The sequence below is a fragment of the Eptesicus fuscus genome, chromosome 7 (genome assembly GCF_027574615.1).
Source record: "Eptesicus fuscus isolate TK198812 chromosome 7, DD_ASM_mEF_20220401, whole genome shotgun sequence".
In the NCBI taxonomy this organism is placed as follows: Eukaryota; Metazoa; Chordata; class Mammalia; order Chiroptera; family Vespertilionidae; genus Eptesicus; species Eptesicus fuscus.
In genome coordinates, this window is record NC_072479.1 from 4,753,124 (window position 1) to 4,777,849 (window position 24,726).

The 24,726-nt window shown below is 45.5% G+C and overlaps 1 protein-coding gene across 1 annotated transcript in view; it reads left to right on the plus strand.

The window, feature by feature from the left end:
• The window catches only part of CRYL1 (crystallin lambda 1), a 167,580-nt gene that overhangs the window by 123,828 nt on the left and 19,026 nt on the right, over window positions 1–24,726 (plus strand). The window contains exon 5 of the mRNA XM_008158168.3: window positions 6,109–6,303. Within this exon, the coding sequence (XP_008156390.2) occupies window positions 6,109–6,303 (195 nt within the window). The remainder of the gene's footprint in view (window positions 1–6,108; window positions 6,304–24,726) is intronic.

The following is a 24,726-nucleotide window of genomic DNA, read 5'->3' on the forward strand; positions in this document are numbered from 1 at the left end:
CCACTATGGAAAACAGTATGGAGGTTATTAAGAAAGTTAAAAATAGATTTAACTTATGATCCAACAATCCCACCTTTGGGGTATTTTCCCAAAGAAATCCAAAATGCTAATTCAAAAAGATACATGCACCCCTATATTCATTGCAGCATTATTATTACAATAGCCAAGATATGGAAGCAACCCAAGTGTCCATTAATAAATGAATGGATAAAGAAAATATGGTACATATATACAATGGAATATTACTCAGCCATAAAAAAGTAAATTTTTGCCATTTACAAAAATATGGATGGACATAGAGGGTATTATGCTAAGTAAAATATGTCTGACAAATGAGAAAGGCAAATATCATTTGATTCCAAAACAAATGAACAAACAAAACAGAAATAGACTCATAGAAACAGATACTAAAGGGATGGATGCCAGAAAGTTGGGTGTGAGGGTCTGGGGGAAAAGGGGAAGGGTTTATAATATTGTGATAAGTTCCATGGTGACAGATGACTACTAGAATTAGTGGGGTGATCACATAGTAAGGTATGAAAATGTTGAATCGCTATATTGGACACATGAAATTAATATAACCAGTATACCAACTATCTATATATATAAAAACCTAAGCGACCAAATGACCAAACGACTGGTCACTATGACACGCACTGACCACCACGCAGGAGCTGCCCCCGGTGGTCAGTGCGCTCCCACAGAGGGAGCGCTGCTGGGTCAGAAGCCCTGAGCCGGGCTCATGGCTGGCGAGCACAGTGGCAGTGGCGGGAGCCTCTCCTGCTTCCGCGGCAATGCTAAGGATGTCCAACTGCCTGCTTAGGCCTGCTCCCCATCCCCCGAGTGCTCCCGGACTGCGAGAGGGTGCAGGCCAGGCTGAGGGACACACACACACACACACACACACACACACACACACACCCCAGTGCACAAATTTTGTGCTCCGGGCCTTTAGTACTTAAATAAAAAATAATTGAAAAAAGACTTTTACTACATTTATTCCATTTTAAATTACCCATGGGTGAGACCACACCTTACTCACTTTCTTCTGTCCATAGCCCAGTGCCTCTGACTAGGTGCTCGATCCGTGACTATTGAATAATGACATTTCTCTCCTTCATACCATCCCAGTATTGCTGAGTTTTACTTATTTAATGAAATACAAACTGCATAGTCAAAGTCAGTCAAACCTCAGTTTAAAAATTAACCTCTCATTACTTTTATAAATTATTTTAAACCCAAATGACATTAACTAAAGCAAATCAAATCACCCAGGTTACCATCTTTGGAATTTTATCCCTTTTTCCTTCTGTGCTGGTGTCATTCACTTTTGATCATACCACTGACCTCTGCAAAGGACAAAAAGCATCTCGGACAATTCAATCTTAGCTGGACCGGCAGTACCTACGGAACCCAGAACTGTTGGTAACCTTTTTTTGTTTTGTTAATCCTCACCTGAGGATATGTTTTTCCATTAATTTTTAGAGAGAGCAGAAGGAGGGGGGGGGTAGAGAGAGAGAGAGAGAGAGAATCCTCACCTGAGGATATTTTTTACATTAATTTTTAGAGAGAGCAGAAGGAACGGGGGGGGGGGGGGGCGGAGAGAGAGAGAGAGAGAGAGAGACATCAATGTGAGAGACACATCAATTGGTTGCCTCCTGAATATTCCCCTACTGGTGCCAGGGATTGAACCTACAACCCAGGTACTTGCCGTTGACTGAGATTCAAATGTGCGACCCTTTGGTGGCGGCTGATGCTCTGACCAGGGCCCATTGGTAACCTCTGAGGAGCTGCAGAGTTTCTGTTACTGCTGGCCAGGCAGGAACAGCTCACAGTGTCAGCTTACATGCCACTGCCCTCAGCTCAGGGCCCATAACTGGGTCCTCTGTCTGGACAGGAAACAGGATAAAGGAAGAGGAAGCTTGTTCGTGCCCTGAAAGATTGCTGTCTCCGCCCTTGCACAGAAGGCCATCTGCCAGGGAGTTTTGACATCGCACATGTTCTCTTGGTGGGCCACTTTCCAGTGGGCCTTTCAGCACTGGTTGTGCTCTCGGCATCCAGGTAGTTGAAATGGGATTTAGAGGGGAAAAGGAAGAGCTCAAGCCATTCTCCATGTCCTGACATTCTTTCTATCTGATGTGTTTTTGCTGCCTTTCACTGTCCGCCTGTCCTCCCTGTAGCGGTGCAGAGGCCGTTTGGGGCAGTGTTTGCAATGACTGTCTGAAGGTCGAGTTTGGTGCAGTCCGTCTTGGTGCACTGTCAGCAGCCCATCAGGACACCCCAGGTTCCACCAATAGTTTTAGCTGCACTTTAGGATTAAGTTTTCCCTTTTTCCTTCCTTGTTTCAGTTGGGGATGTGCTGGTCCCGTGGAGCTGATGGGGCCTCATTCGTGCATCCAGTGCTCTTGGTGTTCCTCTGTGTGTTACAGACGCTCCATAGAGGGAACCGCCTTGGGGTGACACGTCAGCCCACCAGGATTTCGGCCCTGAATGGGAGCAGCTCCCAAAGGCACAGCTGTAGCCTAGTTACCAGTCAGGCCGGAGCTGGGCTGCTGCTGGGATTCAGTCAGGCTGGCCTGCACAGGCGCCTGGGGTGCTTCGGTCCAGCACTCCCTGCCATGCATGCACCTGCTCTGCTGCACTCTGAGCCCACTAGTCTACATGCAGGCGGTCATCGGACGGTCCATTTCTGGGTTTGCTGTGTATGGGAGTGCATGTGTGTGTGTCCTGCACACTGCGCAGTGCTGCCTGCTCCAGATTGCCAGCTCCCTGGTCACGGGGGCTGCTTTTGTTCTTTATCTCTGTGGAGGACACACGTAAATTATCAACATACTGAGAGATGAAATCCTCTGAACCTTCGTTTTTGTATCCATGTTGTGGAGGAAGAGGAGTTTACCTGGACAGAAGTGCCCCGCCGTGTGGGTGTGATGGATCGTTTGGAGAAGGGACAGCCTGCCTTTCATCTGTGAGGTTAACCTCTTTAATTGGCTGCAGAGAGAATAAATGGGCTCTGTGTCCCGGGCGTGCTGTCATCCGATCACATGCCTCCGGCTCTGTTCCCGAGTCGGGCAAGGCTTTTCACAGGGTGAATGGAGAAAGGCTCCCTGTGCTGCCCAGCTCAACCTGAGCTTCCAGACAGCCTGTGCCACAATCCCACAGGGCTCAGCCAGGGACCAGTGTGCTTAACCTTTAAAGCGGCGGTCGCCAATCGGTGGTCCGCGGACCGCTGGTGGTCCGTGAGGTCTGAAAGGTTGGTGACCACTACTTTAAAGAAATCGCTTCCTTTTCTTCTTTGTTTTCCCCATTTCTTGAGGGCCCACTTCTCTATCTTCCTCGTAGACCAACAGCAAAGGCCTGTCCGATGTCCCTGTCAGAAAGGGAAGAACCTTTCAGGAAGTAGCTATTCTTTCCTTTGTAGTGGAATCACTTACATTGTTTTTCTCTCCTCTCCCATCCTCTCCTCACATATGTACCATGTTAAATTTATGATTTAACCTGTCATGATTGTCAGGATCCTCCTCTGAGCATGGAATAGGGATTAATTTCCTTATCATAGGAGGAGGCACTCTGGCAAGAATAACCCCATCCAAGCCCCCAGGCACCTGAAGGTCCTTTTCTAGCAGCCTGTCAACTTGAGCTTGGGGACACAGCAAAGGGCCAGGCCCTGTAGCGGCGACTTTTATAGTAGGTGCTGGGGATTAGCTGCAGGACTGTGACCTGGAGGTGGTGTGATCAGGCTTTTAATTTTGTTGTTGTTTTGTTATTTTTGTTAATCCTCACTGGAGGATATTTTTCCCATTGATTTTTAGAGAGAGAGAGAGAGAAATATCAATGTGAGAGAGACACATCGATTGGTTGCCTCCCGAAGGTGCCCCTACTGAGGGCGGGGATTGAACCTACTACCCAGGTATACGCCCTTGACTGGGAATCGAGCCCACGACCCTTCTATGCATGGGCCTATGCTCTAACCACCTTGCAAACTGGCCAGGGCCCTGCTTTTAATTTAAAAAAAAATACTTCCTTGTGAAAAAATACACAACATTTACCACCTTAACTATTTTAAGTGTTCAGTTCAGTGACATTAAGTACATTCATACTGTTGTGCAACCATCACTACCATCCATCTCAAGCACTCTTTTCATCTTGCAAAACTGAAACTCTGTCTCCATTAAACAACTCCCAATTTCCCTCCCAAAGCCCTGGGAAGCCACCATTCTCCTTTCTGTACTTTCCGTCTCTATGGATTTGACAGCTCCACCTTACAAAGGGTCACCCTGGCAGTGACAGTTGAGCCTGCAGGAGGAGGCCAGTGAAGAGAGGAGAGTGTCAGAACCCAAGTTGAAAGTGATGGTTTGAGCTAAGTGTATAGCAGAGGGAATGGGATTTTTTGAGAGATGTGAGTATAATGGAGAAGACCTTTGCCACTGATGGAAATGGGTGAGGTAGGGAGAGGCAGGGACCAAGGTGCTTCTTGTGGTACTAAGTTGAGTGTTCTTATCAAGACGGGGAGCTAGAAGAGGGCAGGTGTTGGGGTGGAGGGCCGTGAGTTTAATTTGTGGCAGGCTGTGGTATGTCTGAGGGAAAGTGTCCAGTGCACAATTTAAATGTGGGTCTGGAGTGGGAGGTGGGCTCCGGTGAGGTCTCCGCATCTTGACGGCACTAACGCTGTGGGAGCTGACAAGCCCCCTGGAGAGTCCGGACACAGAGGGATGGGAAGGGGCAGCCGGAACACCGTCACTCAGGCCCAGGCAGGAGCAGAGCCTGCGAGGAGGACAGACAGGGAACCAGCGCGTTTTCGTGAAGATGCTTTTAAACTTTGTCTCCACCTGTGCTTGCTACGCGAAGCTTAGAACAACGAAGACACCCTGAGCCCAGCATCCCTGCTGTACAGTGAGATAAGTTCATCTGATACAAACAGTTCCAGTTCCTATCATTCTGATTTTTAAAAAGGCCAGAGGTGAAATGTTTTTTATAAGAATTCAGTGATTAAGGCAGGAGACAGTGATTCAAGTGAGGCATTGATTTATAATTTATTTTGAAAACAGGCGCCACCATCTCTCACTTTCTAAGAGGGCTGAGCAAGTGTGACCAGGACAGGCTGAGAGAAGGAGCCATTAAAATGGGGGGATGAGGACAAATATGTGACACCTTAATCAATAAAGAAATTTAAAAAATAAAAATAAAAAAAATAAAAAATATAGCTGTATTCGGACTAGCCACCTCTTCTAGGCAGTGTCCTAGGAGAAACACATTTTCTTTCCCTTTTCTGTTGGAGTCATTTAAAATGGATACTTCTTGTAGTTATTTAGTAACATGAGGTCCTACCAATTTTCACCCAGGTATAAAGGAAAAACCACCTACAAGCAGCACCTGGGAAAGTTTATGCAGCACCTGAGGTGTCGGGTTGTGTTACGTGGTGCTGTCTGTGGACATCTGATAATTTTCTCTGGGGATCTTCAAGAATGGTTCCTCAAAGTCAACCAAGAAAATCATAGCCGAATATTTCGGTGCTGGGCTGGACAAGCATTTCCATCAGGCCCTGCTCCCGAGGACAGGCCCTCCCGTCCTAGACTTTGAACCCAGGTCAAGGCTGTGGAGGGGTTCTGGGCTGTGCAATTTATAGGCGAGGTTCGACTGGGGAGGTTGGTGTTTGAGACTCAACATGGGAAAGTTAAGAAAATGCCAAGTTTTGGGAAGATGCTGTCAGTCATTTCTAATGGATGCAGAATTGCAGGACCTACGGTGACTGTCCTGGGAGAGGTGACTAGGGTCGGTGTGACGTCTGCACAGCTGGTAGCAGTACAATCCCCTAGAGATCAGGGGTTTGGGAAGAGCTGTAATGTGCAGGATGGTGGTATGAACCTCCACATTTTAACTCTTACGTTGGACATGATTCTTTAAACAAAACTATGTAATCCGGTGCTGGAGTTCCTGCTTTTCCCCTCTCCTGTGTGAATTAATACTCTGTTTTTTGAGTTTGCTGTCATGGGGGTCCTTTCCAGAGAGGAATCTGCCCATCTGACCGTCCGACAGGCGGCCAACAGGGTCTGCAGATGATGCCCAAACTCTGGAGCTGTCTGTTGACTATCTTCATTCCTGTCTCCTAAGGTGAATCCCCCGTATTATGTCCCTCTGGTGGAGCTGGTCCCCCACCCGGAGACGGCCCCTGCGACAGTGGACCGGACCCACGCCCTGATGCAGAAGATCGGACAATCCCCGGTCAGAGTCCTGAGGGAGGTCGATGGATTTGTCCTGAACCGCCTGCAGTATGCGGTCATCAGCGAGGCCTGGAGGCTGGTGCAGGTACGCAGGCTGCAGTGGCCAGTGGGACAATAGTAGGGACAGTGTGAGGGAAGAGGGGATGAGCGAGGGGGATATTGGGAATGGTTGCTAGCCAAAAGGGGAAGCAGAGTGGAAACAGCTTCCTGGGGGCAGTGGCTGCAGGAAGTCAGCGTTCAGGCCTCCTCGCTGTTTCTGGAGCCTGTCAGCTATTTTCTCAGGTGCAGTGAAAAGGCAACGAGGATGAACTGTCAGCGCAGCATTCATGGTTTCAAAGATGCTGTTACGTGGAGTCATTTGATGTAGGACAGGATGATAGACTGTGTGCTGCCCCTACGTGTCATTGTTGCATAATCGTCTCTGGGTAACATGCTGCGTTTCCCATAGACTCGGACTACTCACTCCCAGTGTTATCATCTTTCAGGAGGAAAAAATTACATTTTGAGTACAGTCCACATGTGTCCTCTAAATGAACCCAATTTATTTCAAAAGCTTGAGAAGAAACAATTGTAATTACACTTGTTAGTAACAGGCTTGTCTTACGTAGAAAAAGAACATTTTTTATTTTTTCACAATTAACCTCATCCTCTAAGGAAAGGATTTTGCATGTCACCTAAGAAGGGGCCTCCCTGCACACACTCCCAGCCACATTTGTATGGGGACATGGCGCCCAGGACTCGGAGTGCAGGGCGGGTTTGTGCTCAGGTAGGTGACGGCACTGCCACCCGCACTGGGCCCACAGCTCCTGTCTGAGCCTCGGGCAGGCCTGTGGGTCCCAGCCTGGGGCAGGGACAAAGACTCCACTCCCACAGCTCACCGTGCAGGATGCAGGGGCCCTTCTGCCTCCCTGTATGGTATTTGGGCACAGCTCTGGAAGCTCCTCATGGAGCTCACTGCCCAGTGCGTTTGCCACACAACAGCTGCAACTCTGTTCTCACTGTGTAAATCCACTCAGTGGTCTTATGTATGCAAGACAGTGCGTATGGTTCCCACCATCAAGTTTGCAGTTTTAATTTCTTAGCAATTGCAGAATGTCTTTGAATTTAATTTTGTGGTAAGATATTTGAAAGAAACACTGAACTATCCTCTGACCCCCAATGCCTTTCAAAAAAAAAAAAAGAAAGAAACGTTGAACTAAAAATACCCCTTTGGAGAGCTATTTGAAATATTTCCACTAGTCTAGACTAGGGAAACAATATAATAGATACAAGAAGAACTCAACATTACAGTAAAACATGTGGGAAGAGCCACAGAGGATTCTGCTGTCCCTTCACCGGTTGGAGGGTGGGAAGGTGGAGCGGTCTATTTGGCTGCTTTGTCAGTTCTTTTACTTTTTTCATTTTCTTTATTGATTAAGGTATTACATATGTGTCATTACCCTCCCCTTACCCTCCAACCCCCAATCCCCACTCATGCCCTCCCCCTCCCCCGGTGTCTGTGTCCATTGGTTAGGCTTACATGCATGCATACAAATGCTTTGGTTGATCTCTCCCCCTTACCCCTCCCCTCCCCTACCTTCCCTCTGAGGTTTGACGGTCTGATCGATGCTTCTCTGTCTCTGGGTCTGTTTTTGTTCATCAGTTTATGTTGTTCATTATTTTCCACAAATGAGTGAGATCATGTGATATTTATCTTTCTCTGACTGGCTTATTTCACTTAGCATAATGCTCTCCAGTTCCACCCATGCTGTTCCTTCTTTTTTTTACAGCAGCGTAGTATTCCATTGTGTGGATGTACCACTGTTTTCTAATCCACTCATCTGCTGATGGGCACTTAGGCTGTTTCCAAATCTTAGCTATGGTGAATTGTGCTGCTATGAACATAGGGGGTGCATATATCCTTTCTGATTGGTGTTTCTAGTTTCTTGGGATATATTCCCTAGAAGTGGGATCACTGGGTCAAATGGGAGTTCCATTTTCAGTTTTTTGAGGAAACTCCATACTGTTCTCCACAGTGGCTGCACCAGTCTGCATTTCCACCAGCAGTGCATGAGGGTTCCTTTTTCTCCGCATCCTCGCCAGCACTTGTCATTTGTTTATTTGCCCTTATTGGCTTATTTTACCCATCTTTCTTTACACTGTCCTGTCTCCAGGGGATAATGGCAGACAGAGTGTGGTCTGCTGGTTTGGGGGGATGATATACCTTCTGAGAAAGGGAATCCTGCATGTGTCTCTACAATGGCTGCTGTGAAATTCACATGCCTAGAGTCCCCATAGGAGCCGAGTGCTGAGATCCAGTAGGATACAGGGTGAATGGGACAAAATGAGAAGCTATAGAAATGAGATTAAGAAAGTGTAAATAGAACTCAAAGAACTGCCTTCGGTGGAAGTCTCAGTGATAATCCACTTAAAAAAATTGAGTCCTAGCTGGGTGGCTCGGTTGGTGGAATGTCCTCCCATTCACCAAAGGCTGTAGGTTTGATTCCTGATTTGGGGTGCAGATGGGAGGCAACCTGATGTTTCTCTCTCTCTCTCCTCCCCTCCCTCCCTTCCTTCCTCTCTAAAATCAAGTAAAAATCCTCGGGTGAGGATTAAAATAAATTTTAAAAAAATAAAGTTGAATGCCCGGCCAGTGTGGTTCAGTGGTTGAGTGTTGACCTATGAACCAGGAGGTCGTGGTTCAATTCCATGTCAGGGCACAAGCCCGAGCTTTGGGCTCAATTCCCAGTGGGGTTCTCTCTCTCTCTCTCTCTCTCTCTCTCTCTCTCTCTCTCTCTCTCTCCCTCTCCCTTCCTCTCTGAAATCAATAAAAATATATATTTTTTTAAAAAGTTGATCTGCAGACAGTGAGAATGAAGGCAGATGTAGAAAGTGCAGATCTCTCTGTCCAGGTTGGGGGGAGGGTGGGACCGAAGAGCTGCGGGGCATCCCTGAACTCTGCTGGGAAGACTTACAGTGACAGTGAAGTGTCTCTCGTGGGGGTAAGGGCTCAAGGGGAGGGAGTGTGGAGGGAGGGCGGGGCTTCCGGTGCTGTGCCTGCTCTTCCTGTCACTGCTCAGGGCGGTTGCTTCTTTGGCCTCCCAGGTATGGGCGGGCCACTAGCATGCTGGGCATGCACCTGCGCCTAAAGTGGCTGCGTCCAAGGGCAAAGAGCCGCAGGTCTCACTCCACCAGAGCAGGTACCTCCTTTTGCGCATGCGGCCACCTCTGGGTTCTCTACCCCAGGAGAGATACCACCCCCGAGTGGATCAATATTTCTGCTTATTAGGGAGGTTGGTTTAAGGATTCTTGACTTTATTGCATGAATTTCTTGAAAGAAAGCCATTGCTTCTTGGGGGTCTGTTCCCACTGCAGGTACTGAGGTCAGGAAAGGTAAGAATGCCTCCTTGGAGCTGCCCCCCATCTTTGTGTATCTGTGCGTGTGCATCGAGCCAGCCAGGGCTGGGCTAGATGACACCCCTTTGACTCACAATTTCAGAGCCAGCTAAACTTGATTAGATTTAGGATGTTCCAAGTTAATCTCAAAACATTTAAGGTCAGCTTTATTGTAAAAAGGAGCTGAGTCTGGGAAGTTTTACAGTAAAAACTAAAGATTTAAAAATATATTTTAAGTTAAAAAGATCAAAAGACCTTGCAGAGTTTATCTTTCCATGACATGCTCTTTCTGGGGTGGGTTTCATGTTGGATGGAAGACCCTGAGGCTCAGCCTGGATGTGGTGAGCAGAATGGGCTGAGATGAGCAGGGCTTGCTCTATCCGAGGACTCACATAGGTGCCTCTGGTTCATGACTTTCTGGATTCACAAAGCATGTTGAAATTCGGCAGAACCTGTTCTCTTTGACCCCAGACAGGGCTGCTGTGCTATCCAGCCTGGGCGGAAAAGGTACAAGGTGACTTGATTCTAGCGCTCCAAGAGGGCTTGTGTGGATAGGGGTCTGTGTGCTTCTGTCCGGACTTTTGAGGTGATGGTCAGCAATGCCGTTCCATTGGCTGGGTAAACAGTTCTGCACAAACCTAATTCAACCATGGATTTCCAAGGGCCCCACCCTCACATTGGGTATGAGCTGGAGTGGGACAGGCAGGGGCCTGGCCCGAGTGATGGCCTACATTCCCACCCAGCCCTGGTGGTGTCCTGAAATGGGTGTCAGAGGAGCTGAGGAAGCTGCTTTGCCACCTGCTAATAACTCTGTTGATATGGAGGACACTTTTGTAACCAGACAATCAGTGGGTCCATGCTGCCTGTCACTACTCGAGCCAGTTAAGCAGAGACAGGGTTGAATCATATGTGAGCATTTATTCCCACACTGCCGGCTGTATGGGAGAGCAGCAGGTCATCCACAAACATCTGCTCTGCCCCCCCATAAGCCAGCTGCTGACATAGGGTAGAAGGACACAGATGACATGGGGAATAGGCCAAAGGCTGTGTCACATGGGCAGGTTACAGGTAAGGCCGGCTGGAGGTTTGCAGCGGCCTTCAGGTAAGCAAAGGCGGGGAGGGGAGGGCCGCGGGGTGGAGGGGGGAGTCTGAAAGCATTAGCGTTAAGCAAAGGGCTGGCAGCTCTGGTTTCTGCGACAAGGCTATTAATCTTTCCATGGTAACAGGCAGCTCCCGGATGGGGAGGGTGGGGCGCATTTCCAGGTGAGCTCCCAGGTCCCACATGCTACTGCCAGCCAGGTTAGCATGTGCCTTCTTTAATCAGAACAAAACAGTCACGGTTAACAGAGCATGATTAATATTTCTTACAATTCTAGCTGGTCCCCAATGTTCTATTTCTGCCCCTGTCACTTTGATTGACATTCCCATGTTGGACAGCCTTGCATGCCTAGAATAAACCTCACTTGGTTTTGGTGTGTCATTCTTTTTAGACATTGCTGGATTTGATTTGCTGATGTTGAGAATTTTTTGCATCGAAGTTCAGAAGAGATACTGGTCTATAGTTTTCTCCCTTTTTTACTATCTTTGTTTTATTTTGATATCAAGGCAATACTGCATAGATATTAAGGTGATAATGTATAAAATGAGTTAGAAGTGTCTGCCCTCTTCTATTATCTGGAAGAGATTGTAAAGTTTTTGTTAATTCTTCTTTGTTTGGTAGAATTCTCCAGTGAAACCCGCTAGGCCTGGAGAGTTCTTTTTCAGGAGGTTTTTAATTATAAACGCCACTTCTTTAACAGTCCTGGAACCATTCAGGTTTCTGTTTCATTGTGGTTGATTTTGGTGGTTTGTGGTTTTTGAGAAATTGGTCTATTTCTTCTGAGTTGTTGAATTTATGAATATAAAGTTGTTGGTGGAACTCTCTTATTATCCTTTTAGTGACTGCAGGGTCTGAAGTGATGGCCCTGGTGTCTGCTCTCTCTTCATCCTTGTCAGTCTTGCTAGAGGTTTATCAATTTTGTTGATTTTTTGAAGAGGCAACTTTTTATTTCATTAACTTTCTCTGTGGTTTTTCTGTTTTCAACTTTACTTACTAACTCCAGAGGGCATATTTTAATACTTGCAGCCAAGAATGAAAGAGAAATTAAGAAAAGTAGGGTGGTGTGGTGGTGGGGGGGGGGGGGCGCGCGGTGGTCTGTGCTGGCCTATCAACTGTGGGGCTTGAGAGGGTACCCAAGCCGCAGGTTTCATTTCTAGGTCAGAAAGCAAAAGTGCCAGGAATAAGAAGCACCTTGCCTTTACTGCATCCTAGACCATGTTTCTGTATATCTCTTTTTTCTGACACTGCCTTGTCATAGCCTGTGAGCGTGCCTGTCCCCATACAGCTCTGCAAAGGCAGGGACTATCTGGGAGTAATGGGTGCCCAGAAATCTGAGGGAATGTGGAGGGAGCTGGGTTCTATTGTCTCACAGGCCTCACTCCATTTTCCCTTCCAGTTGGCTTCAGAATCAGGACGCAGCTGCCCTTGTAGGCTTGGATATGCCAGATGGACAAGTCTGGCTGCAGTCCAGCAGCCCAAGATTGGGTCACCAGGTGACAGGATCCTGTTGGCCAGGAATGTGACTTCATGCCGATATTCTTAAGCTAATGAGCACAATCAGGGAAGCTGTGTAGTAGTGATAAAGTCTCGCCCAGATATTAGCTGAGCTTGTACTACCCGTAAATCCTTGTTCCATGTAGGATGGGTGAGTAGAGGTGAGCAGACATGAGTCATGGGGCCAGGAACAGGTTCTCAGCCTGTTGGATGTGCTGCTGGAGATATGTGGAGAGTGCTGAGCTCAGGTCTTACTCATCCTTCTGAGCTGTGGGGTCACTAAGCTGGATCTCTGTTCCCTGGGCTCTGAGCTGCAGAAGCTCAGTTCTTGGTTTCTCATCAGGGAAGGGTGGTCTGTGGGACCCAGTTGGGATCCTTTGAGATTCCAGAACTTTGTCTTTGAGCTTTATTTTCAGACATGAATGCCCCCAAGAGTTATGAGGAATTTTTTCAGGTAATAAAGTGGATCCCAAAGATCATGTAGTGATATTAACAGATGAGGCTCATGGTGGTAAATGCAGTTGGGGTTTCTGTTGAGTATAATTCATGAGAGTGACAGGAATCAGGACTCAACACCAGGAACCAACCACCTGGGATCCTTTGTTCATCAGTGACTTCAGCCTGTACAGTATTTCAGAATTTTCAGAGCACTTTCCTTTACTTTCTCAGAATTTTCCAATCATTCAATCTTAAAACCATGCTATTTTTGCTTTCACAAATGAAGACACTAGCCCAGAAAGTTAGATTGTCTGATTCATATTCCACAGACAGGCAGGGATTCAAACCTGTGCCACCGCTGTGTGTGTTTGTGACTGCGTTTGTAAGGGGAGGTAACAATGGACCTAGGATATGATGAGGATTAGACAAGGATATATATATGTTTAAGGATGAGAACATGCCTGGCATATTGTACAGTTTAGTAAATATTATGGATTATCATGATAATATCGATAATGACAATGTTTTCTGAGTCCTTGAGAACAATTTTTGTGTGAAACAGCTGCCACCTGTGAGTTAGCGCTGAGCTGAAATGCTCATATCCTAGCTACACCGTGAGGTCTGGGGCTTGTGGCTGGCAGCATGAACCTGGGAGCTTTTTGGAAATGCAGCACCTCAAGTCCCACCCTGGACCTGCAAAATCATAGTCTGCACCTTAGCAAGCTCCCCAGGAGGTTCGTGCGCACATTAAAGTTGGAGAGGTCCTGGCTCGCTGCCCAGGAAGACCTTGGCCTCAGAGTCTCCATGTATTATATTTCATCTGTTCTAAGATAAAACTTTTTTTTTCTTTACATTTCAACATCTTAGTTTTATCGGCAGCATTTTTTCTCTTAATGGAACATTAAATACTAATTTAACTTTCAACTGATGGAGTCTTAATCTTAATTTCAATGAGGTACCTTATAGTCTACCATCTTTTATTTGTCTTTTCTTCTTCCATGTTTTTCTGTTTCTGTATGTCTCTTTTTTCTGACTCTCTTTATCTCTGACTCAGGCCTATAATAGATAAACCTGCAGCGCTAACCGGCTTCTTTCTGTTCTGTGGAAAGGTTCTCACGTGGTCACTTTAGAGCAATGATTTTCAGTCCTAGTTTTATGACACTGAATATCTCTGGTTATCCCCAAAAGACGTGAACATTGATTTTAAAAGAAAGATTTTATTCACTTTTGAATAAAACAAACACACCAGAACAAATGAATGTGAGGCTGTCACAGTCCAGAGGATATAAGTTTCTGGTCCAAACCTGAGCTGGCCTCCCCACACACTCAGCACCAGCCACCCTCATCTAGCCTTTTGTTTCCGGAACAGGGATGCAAATTGTGGTCAGGTTTCCTCTTAGTCCTGGGCCTGTGTGAACAAAAGCAGGCCCCTCCTGGGTATGAGGCAATAGGGCAGTCTCCTTGTAATGAGGCCCCTCCTCCTGCTGCAGGGCTGGGGGTCAGATGCACTAGTTATCTTGTGTTTTTCGGCCAGGGAACGAGCAGCCTGCACATTAGGAATTGTTACCCTTAAGTTAAATGTACAGTGAGCCCCCTTATGGAGAGGTGGTGACATGGGGCTTGATTGAGTGGGTGAACATATTTTGGCAGGGGGTGGGGGGGGAGATGATGTAAAATTGTAAATTTACCACCATCACTACCTCTTACACATGCAGAGGTCATGCAGAGGTAGGTGGTCTTTGGTTCTTCTCTCCTTTCATAAACCAGGATTAGCCTCGGTGCACATTTCTCCATTTCTCCACTTCTCATTAGTTCCCAGGATGTTTCCTTCTCACACATCTCCGACAATATGCTGCTTCAACGGCCTGACCTTTTCTGACAGTCGGGGGAGGCCCTATCATTCCACTGATGGCATTTTCCCTTAAGTATCACCCTGAGCAGGTGCCCTGTGACCCAGTAAGTACATCACCTGCCAATTACTCAGACTTCTTCTTTTGAAAGAAAAACAGTACAAAATGGGACAGTGAGGATGAAAAGAAGAAACTAGAGCAGCTCAGTGACTTATTTCACAGATTTTGGGACCAAGGAGGCAGCAATTGTCCTGTGACTTCAGAGTCTCAACAAGAGAAAGCCCGTTCAAGCAGTCAGTTACTAACAGGCAGCTGGGAGGTGGAGCTGTGGTGGTTTTTCTTTGGAGAGAGATGGTAGAGACACTATTCACTGCTTCAGGCTATGGCTATCCTGGCATGTGTCCAGCAGGAAAAAGTGAGGCTTGAGTAAAATATTACCATACAGACAGTAGCAACATCTGCACTTGCTAGCAGAGTCATTTAGAGAGTGGGTTGGAATGTAAAGGGGAGTTAAAGAAGCCAGGAGAGAAGCAAGCCCTTGCCCTCCACACCACACCCTCAGCTGTAGGAGTTTCTACATGTTATGTATTTTAAAATTGAAATGTAAGCGTTTAGGATTTTAATTTTATTAAAGAAATAATGTGCAAAGTGTCAGAGTGAATCCCCTGTGATTATAACAGACTAGCTTGCAGCAGCCTTGCCCACTGAGCTCTGGGAATCTCTGAGCGCCTTCCCTTCCCCTGCCCTGAACCTCATGTCCTAGAAAAGAGCCACCTCTGGTTCCCTGTTGCATTCTGGGCGTGGGCCTCCCTTAGGGATCAACCTGGGCAGCTCTCCCTGCTTCACACAGGGCTCTGCAGGAAGGCAGTTGGTTCCTCTCGCTTCTGGTCCCACAGCAGGTCCTAATGTAGTCTCAACCTGGGTCCTGCCGCACCCTTGCCTGCCCCGTGGTCTGTGGCTCCTTCGATTTTTGTCTCTTTGTTTGTTTGTTTTTCTTTTATTAGTTTTGTTACTCTTTGTTTTTGTGTGGTTCCTTCTTTTATGTTCTTCTGCTCAGGTTCAGATACAGTGGACAAGGAGTCTTCCAACTCCCAATCTCCACTTTCCCTTTCTCACTTGGTCAAAAATTCACCCAGCGACATTTTCTAAGACATTTTTCTGCTATTTTGGCATTATTTTAGCTCCTGGAAATATACCCAGACATTGGTATGGATGAGGCTGAGGGAACCATCTCCAAGTCCTTCAGTACATGGAGCACACAGACCTTTCTGCTTCACTCACACCCCTGTCTCCACTGACCCTGTGCTCACCTGGCCTCTATCTTTCTTGCCTTTCAGAGCCTGGGAGTCAGCTTGTCTATGGCAGCAAGTTCATCAGCTCAGGAAATTAAGGAGTTCTGTTGGCTCTAATTTCTCTGGCTCTCTCACATCATGCACTTTTCCAAAGCATGCCATGGACCCATCACAACTGTCATTTTCCTTAGCCCCATCCACCTCTCTGTGCTACAACTCAGGACTCCTGTGGGGACTTTAGGGTCTTTGGTGCAGATGTCTCACCTCCTTCACCAGGAGATCCTCCACATAGATTGAGACTGCTTCCTCAATGGCTTTAAATTCCGAGAGCTTTCTATCAATGGCCTTTTGTTCAGAGAGAGGGTGATGATTTTCATCTACAAGGAAGCACTGAATGGACAACAATGGTCTCTGCCTTTTAAAAAGTCACAGAACTGTATCAGAACCCACATCCAGGACACAGCTCTGACCACTGGATGAGGGTCAGTTACTAGTAAGTAGAAGCCATTCATAGGCAATGTAGAGTCAGCCATCTGGTTGAGAAAACCCAATAAAAGGTATGAGAGCATGCATGAGGTGTAGGGCTAAGGAAGGGCAGGACTCTTTCTTTTTTTTTAATACTGTTTTTTTTAAATAAATCTTTATTGTTCAGATTATTACAGTTGTTCCTCTTTTTTCTCCCCCATAGCTCCCCTCCACCCGGTTCCCACCAAACTCCCTCCCCTTACCGCCCCCCCACTGTCCTTGTCCATATGTGTACGATTTTTGTCCAGTCACTTCCCGCACCCCCACACAGCCTTCCCCCCCCCCCCCGAGAATTGTCAGTCCACTCCCTTTATATGCCCCTGATTCTATTATATTCACCAGTTTATTCTGTTCATCAGATTTTTTATTCACTTGATTTTTAGATTCACTTGTTGATAGATATGTATTTGTTGTCACTTTGTTGTTCATAATTTTTATCTTTACCTTTTTCTTCTTCTTCCTCTTCTTAAAGAATACCCTTCAGCATTTCATATAATACTGGTTTGGCGGTGATGAACTCCTTTAGCTTTTTCTTGTCTGTGAAGCTCTTTATTTGACCTTCTATTCTAAATGATAGCTTTGCTGGGTAGTGTAATCTTGGTTGTAGGTTCTTGTTATTCATCACTTTGAATATTTCTTGCCACTCCCTTCTGGCCTTAATAGTTTCTGTTGAGAAATCAGATGACAGTCTTATGGGTACTCCCTTGTGGGTAACTAACTGTTTTTCTCTTGCTGCTTTTAAGATTTTCTCTTTGTCTTTTGCCCTTGGTATTTTAATTATGATGTGTCTTGGTGTGGTCCTCTTTGGATTCCTTTTGTTTGGGGTTCTCTGTGCTTCCTGGACTTGTAAGTCTATTTCTTTCACCAGATAGGGGAAGTTTTCAGTCATTATTTCTTCAAACAGGTTTTCAATATCTTGCGCTCTCTCTTCTTCTGGCACGCCCATAATTCAGATGTTGGTACGCTTGAAGTTGTCCCAGAGGCTCCTTGCACTATCTTCATATTTTTGGATTCTTTTTTCTTTTTGCTTTCCTGGTTGGGTGTTTTTTGCTTCTTCGTATTTCAAATCTTTGACTTGAGTCTTGGGATCCTCTAGTCTGCTGTTGGCTCTCTGTATATTATTCTTTATTTCAGTCAGTGTATGCTTCATTTCTAGTTGGTCCTTTTTAATATCCTTGAGGGTCTTATTATATTTCTCAGAGGTTTCTAGAAGATTCTTGAGTAACCTTATAACCGTGGTTTTGAACTCTATATCCAGTAGTTTGCTTTCCTCCATTTCTTTCATTTATGATCTGTTTCTTTGTCTCCGCATTTTGGCTGCTTCCCTGTGTTGATAGAGTGGCTTTGTGTGCTAGGTGTCCTATAGGGCCCAGTGGCTCAGCCTCCCTAATTACCTGAGATGGACACTCTTGGTGGACCCCTTTGTGGGCTGTGTGCAAAGTCTTGTTGTAGTTAAGCCTTGATTGCTGTTGGTATCACTGGGAGGAATTAATCTCCAGGCCAATTGGCTATGAGGACCAGTTGTGTCTACAATGGGAGAAGTGCTGTGCTGGAGACACCCTTATGGGGCAGGACTTGCTTCAGTGGGGCTTTGGCGCTCACTGAGTCTGCTTCCTGAGTGTGTATCTTATGGATGTGAAGAGTTGTAATCTGGATAGTCTCACTCTGACTACTGGGTACACTTGCTCTTGGATCTCCAAGGAGGTGCAAAGTCAGCCACTGCCTGAGGCCACCCAGCAGGAGCTACAGAGAGATCTGCAGATTCCTCCTCTTTGTTTGGGGTTTGGAGGTGCCCAGATGAGGCCCAGCTGTGAAGCAATGCAAGCTGCTATTGAGCCTTGGGCCTTCTTTTGGAAGCTCTGGGGCTCTCTGACCCAGCTGCAGTTTGTTAGGTTTTAGATTGCAAAAGGCCAGTCCATTCATATGCAAAATCCTCTGTGCACAGCTTGGGTGGGGTTGTAATTTGGGTGGGGCAGGGTCTCAGGGAATCACCAGGGCGGAGCAAACAGCCCTGCCCCAAAGAGATCCCCGGGTCTCTGTGTCTTGAAGCACCATGCAGGAACAATGATTGCTGCAAGTACCTCTGAGAGAAAGCTGCCCTCGTGTTCCAGCCCCATGCCAGACAGTCCAGTTTCTCTCTGTATGAGTCTGGGTCCCCAGAGTCTCGCCCAGCACTGGAGTTCAGAGCCGTTGGGAGCTTCTATCTCCCTCTCAATTGAAAAAGACAACAGCGTACTCAGTTGCCAGCCCATTTCTGCGCGCACCTCCATACCTCCACACTTCCACACCTCCGCATCTCCTCCCAGTCTCAGTGCGCTTTTCTCTTTCCTTCTAGTTGTATAACTTCCACTCAGCCAGCCTTCCCGTGATTCTGGATGATATCGTTTTGTCTTTTAGTTGTAGTTTTGATGTGGTTGTGTGAGTCAACAAGTTCAGGTGTTTACCTATGCCGCCATCTTGGTTCCTTCTCAAGGGCAGGACTCTTTCAAGAAGTATGGTGGCTTAAGGAGGTGCACACAGCATGCTGACTTCCCTCCAGAACAGTCAGTAAGGATGTGGACACTGCAGAAATCTTCTCTCTGGAAACTTGGTTTTCTGCCTGGGAATCATCCATTAATTAGAACTCCTTCTAGTAGCTATTGTCTTTAAGAAGTAGACCATTTTTATAATTGTATTAATTAGTTTATGGGAGGTAACTTTCTGAGTAGCCCAATTGGTGAGCAATAAAGTCCTATTGATAGGAGAGATCTTGCTGATTTATTATTTTAGAGACATCTCTAGCCCCATTAATAGACAAGCATAATGAAAACATCAAACACATACTTAATTAAAAATAAAACAAGGATTTGAGAAAAAATGGTGACCTAATAGGCAGATATGTTATGCATGATGTCCCGGGGCCAGACTGGAAATACAACTAAATTGGAGAACATTCACCAGAATGAACAAATTAGGCACAGCTGAGGAGGCAACCTACAACAAGGAAGGGCAGAAAATGCCTGGAGACCAGTAGGAAGGGTGGCAAGGGCTTGAGAGCGGTGGCCGGCCAGTAGGCAGAGAGGGAGAGGAGGAAGCTGTGTTACGGGCGCAGCAGTTCCCTCAGGAAAATTGAAGGCTGGCCCAGGCTGAGCACCAAAGCTGCATCCCTTGGCAGCAGGCATGACATCCAATGGTGAAAAGGAAAAGAAAAGCTGCAGAGCTGCTGGCTGCCAGGGACTCTGGACCCAAGACCACAGCCTTAAAAGGCTGTACTGTGACGGGAAAGCAGCGTGGTGCTGGTGGGAGAGAAAGCTGCGCTTTTGTTTTTGTTTTGTTTTGTCTTTGTTTTTATTCTCTAAACCCAGAACACAGGACTTTTCTATTGCAATCAGTCACCCAAGGCTTTGGTCCAGGGAGGGAGGCACGGACTTGAGGTGTCAGAGGAGAGGCTGGGGAGGTAAGCAGGGGAGGGAGATGTGGCCATAGGTCCTGCATTGGGATGTTCTTAGGCTTCCATACCTAAGCAGCCATTTCTCCCCAGAGGAGCTTGCCCCTCCCAGTAGCCTCAGGGCAGGTGATAAAGCCTGCCACACCCTGCATTTTGAGCTTAACAGAGGAAACAAAGGCAGAGACCAAGCTTATGTGTCTGAATAGTCTCAAGGAGCCCTCAGTGACTGGAATGGAAGAAGGGCCATCTGCCCTGATATTCTGGGAACCCTACAGATAAAAACTCCAGGTTGCCAACTAACTCCATTGATCTCCATACAAGGATCTCTGTCCAACCAAGGGCAGAGTAACATTTTGGGCCATTTGTGGAGGAGTCGCTCTAGGTCAGGGAAAAACACCCATCTTGTTCCCTAAAAGTGAAACAGCACCAACCCCACCTAAAGACCCATCAGAAACAGATGCTTGAGTGATTAAGATTGACAGCTGGCAGACAGGCAAAGAGGGCAGGTTGGCCCTGCCTGCTGGCAGCCAAGGCCTGTGGAGAAGACACAAGCAGTGGACCTGTGGATCACTTGGAGCTTCAAGCAGGTTGCTAAAATCCAAAAGACACTGCACGAGAGTGATTAGCACCCAAGGACCTAACAGGAAGCCCAGAATTGGCAGACAGAACAGAAGAGTGGGGTCCTAAACCAGCTCCCCCAGGGCATTAAAACTTCATTGAAGTGAACACTACTTCACTTTTTATTTCTTTACATTTATTTTATAAAAAATTTTTTTTTGTAATTTTTTGCACCTTTTTCTTCCTCTCTTCTCTTTTTATCCTCCCGTTTTTCATCTTCTTTCTTCATTTTAGTGTTTCTCTTTCCTTTCTTTTCCCCCTTTTTAAAAATTGATCTTCTTTATCTGCTTTTTTTTATGCGTTATTATTCATCTCTCTTGGTTTATTTATATTCCTAATTTCCTATTCCCTGCTCCTACTCCATTTCCCTTTCTCTTTTCTTTTTCTTTACTACTCATTTCTCTCTCTCTCTTCTCTTATTCTTTTCTTCTCCTAATTTTTTTTTAACTTGTTTCACTTCCTAAATTTAGGCCTATGTGCTCCCTCCTCTAGTCACCTCTTCAAAATAAATTTTTTCTTATTTAATTTTTTTTCTTCTTGTCTTCTCATTTCTTCTCTCCCTCTTCTATCCTAAACTGTGGTCCTTCCCCTGTTCCTACAATTCCTTAACCTTATTTTCTTTAAGCTCTGCATCTACAGATTCTGCCCTGCCCACTTTTTCTGGGTGGGTTTTGTGTGTGTGGGTGTGTGTGTGTGCATGTGCACGCGCACACACTTTTTGCTTCATTTGTTTTTTATTGTGTTTTCTTCCCATGTTCTTTTTTTCTCACTATCATTCTTGTTCTCCTTTATCTTTCTAATTTTCTTTTCTCCAGTGGTCACTTTTATTGGTGTTATAAGTGTCTGTGTACATTTGTGTTCTGTTCCTTCTGTGTTATGTCACATTGTGTTGAATTTTGTGCTATTCAGTCAGCAACTCCATAACGGTTGGCATGGTTAGGTAGGGAGTGAGCCACATAATCAGACACACTGAGAGGAGACTCCATCCACAAATGAGACAATAAAATTAAAGACCCAACTACATCAGGAGAACCCAAATATCTGACATAGGGGGCCTCCCTGAAACACTGGGAGACCTGCACCACTAGGTCCCACAAAACATCTACTACATAAGACCAATTCAAAAAATCTGGGTGGCCTAGCAGTTTTATTTAATCCATAGAAACAATTACTAAAGAACAGCAAAAATAGGGAGACAAAACAACAACCCTGAAATGAAAGAAAAGGAGGAATCATCAGAAAAGGAACTAAATGAAATGGAGGCAAGCAATTTGTCAGAGAAAGAATTCAGAGTAATGGTTATTCTCAAATGTCTGGATGAGAAATTCACCAACATGTGTAAGAAGAATCAAGAGGTAATGAAGAATGACAGAACTGCAATAAAGAACACATGGAAGGTTTCAACTAGAAGAAGCTGAATAAGCGAGTTAGAAGTCAAGGTAGAAAAAACACCCAAGCAGAACAGTAACTGGAAAAAAACTTAAAAAGCAGAAGAGTCTAAGGGAGCTTTGGGACAACATGAAATAAAACAACATTGCATAATAGGTGTGCCAGAAGGAGAGGAACCTGAGCAAGAACTAGAAAACCTGTTTGAAGAAATAATGACAGAAAACTTCCCTGACTAAGGGAAGAAAAAAGTCACACAAGTCCAAGAAGCACAGAGAGTCTCAAACAAGATAAACCCAAAAAGAACAACACCAAGACACATTGTAATTATTTGGCAAACATCAATGACAAAGTAAAAATCTTAAAGGCTGCCAGAAAGAGACAGAAAGTTACTTATAAGGGATCTCCCATTGGACTACCAACTGATTTCAAAAGTGGAACACATCAGGCCAGAAGGGAATGTAATGAAGTATACAAAATGATGCAAAGCAAGGGACTGAATCCAAGAATACCCTATCGAGCAAGGCTATATCGCAGACAAAAAAAAGTCTAAGGGAGTTTATTACTACCAACCCAGCAATGCAAGAAATGCTAACGGGGCTGTTGTAAAAAGAAGAAATAGAAAGGGAAGAAGGAACACAGGCATAAAGAATTAAAATGGCAACAAACAATAACCTATCCTAATATATAAAAACCCTGGGTCATAACAACCAGTAACGACCAAGGCTCAACCAACCGGAAGTCAGTCCTGCAGTCTAGTTCTTGACTGCTTCCACTGCAGGCGCGGTGCCCCAGCACTGACTGCTGAGGGGGCTGCAAATCAGGGTCCAGAGAGAGGCCTGAAGAGAGAAGCAGGGACTGATCCATTGCCTCTGTGGCAGCTTTTGATCAGCACTTGCCTCTCTCTTTCTCTCCCAGTCTGGCCAGTAGCTGCACCTCCATTTCTCTCCAGGCCTCCACCAGGGCTGCTGATCAGCTCCGCCCTTCTGATCAGGCCCCATTGGTAGGCCCAGAGACGCTGACTGGCGTCGGAACCAACCAATCAGAACCAAATGTGGGTGTTGTGAAGAACTAATGACTTTCTAAAAGGCAGAGCTTTTGATGTTGATTGGAATAGCAACCGACCAATCAGAACCAAATGTGAGTGCTGTGAAGAACCAATGGCTGCCTAGGAGGTGGAGCTTCTGACACTGACTGGCATAGACACTGACCAATCAGAACCAAATGTGGGTGCTGTGGGGAGCCAATGGTTGCCTAGGAGGCGGGGCTTTTGACACTGACTGGCATAGAAACCGACCAATCAGAACCAAATTGGCCAGCAGAGAAGGGCAGTTGGGGGTGAGATCAGGCCTGCAGAGGAGGGCAGTTGGGAGCAACCAGGCCGGCAGAGGAGGACAGTTAGGGGCAATCAGGCAGGCAGGCAGGTGAGCAGTTAGGAGCCAGCGGTCCCAGATTGCAAGAGGGATGTCTGACTACCGGCAGTTGGACATCCCCCAAGGGGTCCCCAATTGGAGAGGGTGCAGGCTGGGCATGAATGTCAAGCACCGGGCCTCTAGTCTATAATAACCTTAATCATAAATGGATTAAATGCTCCAATCAAAAGACATAGGGCAGCCAAATGGACAAGAAAACATGTCCCAGATGTATGTGCTGTCTACAACAGACCCACCTCAGAACAAAGGATTCACACAGACTGAAAGTGAAGGGATGGGAAAATAATTTTCAGGCAAATGGAAATTTAAAAAAAAAAAGCTGGGGTAGCAATACTTATATCTGACAAAATAGACCTCAAATTGAAGGTCATAACAAGAGGTAATAAAGGCCACTTCATAATACTACAAGGACTGATACAACAAGAGGCTGTAACTCCAGTAAACATACATGCATCCAATATAGGAGCATCAAATATATAAAAGACTTACAGTGGATATCAAGAGAGAGATGGACAGAAATACAATCATACTAGGGGACTTTAATATCCCATGGAGATCACTGGATAAATCTTCTAGAAAAAAAAATCAACAAAGAAACAGAAAGCCTAAATGACTCACTAGATCAGATGGAACTAATTGACATATTCAGAACATTTCACCCCAAAGCTACAGAATATACATTATTCTCAAGTGCACATGCGACATTTTCAAAGATAGACCACATGTTAGGCTAAGTCTCTTCAAATTCAAGAAGATTGAAATCATATCAATCATCTTCTCAGATTACAATGGCATAAAATTAAAAATCAACTACAATAAAAACAATAAAAATTGGAAGCTAAATAGATTCTATTAAACAATGATTGGGTTACCAAAGAGATCAAAGAAGAAATAAAAACATCCTGGAAACAAATTACAATGAAAATACAACCATCGAAAATCTATGAATCACAGTGAAAGCAGTCCTGAGAAGGAAGTTCATAGCACTACAGATCTACCTCGAAAAACAAGAACAACTGGTCATAAGTTATATAACCCTACAACTTAAAGAATTAGAAAGAGAACAACAAGAAAAGGCCAGAACAGGCAGAAGAAAGTAAATAATAAAGATCAGAGCAGAAATAAATGACATAGAAACAAAAAAAATTCAAAATAACAATAAAACCAAGAGCTGATTCTTCAAAAGGAAAACCAAGATTGATGAACCTCTAGCCAGGCTCACCAGGAAACAAAAAGAGAGGAACCAAATAAACAAAATCAGAAATGAAATAGGTGAAGTAACAACTGACCCCACAGAAACACAAAGGATTGCAATAAAATACTGTGAAGCACTCTACTCCAACAAATGGGATGACCTGGACAAAATGGACAATTTCCTAGAAATATACAACCTTTCAAAACTCAACCAGGAAGAATCAGAAAACCTGATTAGGCCTGTAACTACTGATGAAATTGAAGAAATAGTAACAATAAAGATTTACAACAAAAGAAACAAAATACCTGCTTGGCCTACCTGGGATTCCTTTAGCAGTGCTTAAAGTAAAACCTTCTTTATTAGTATTGTAACAACA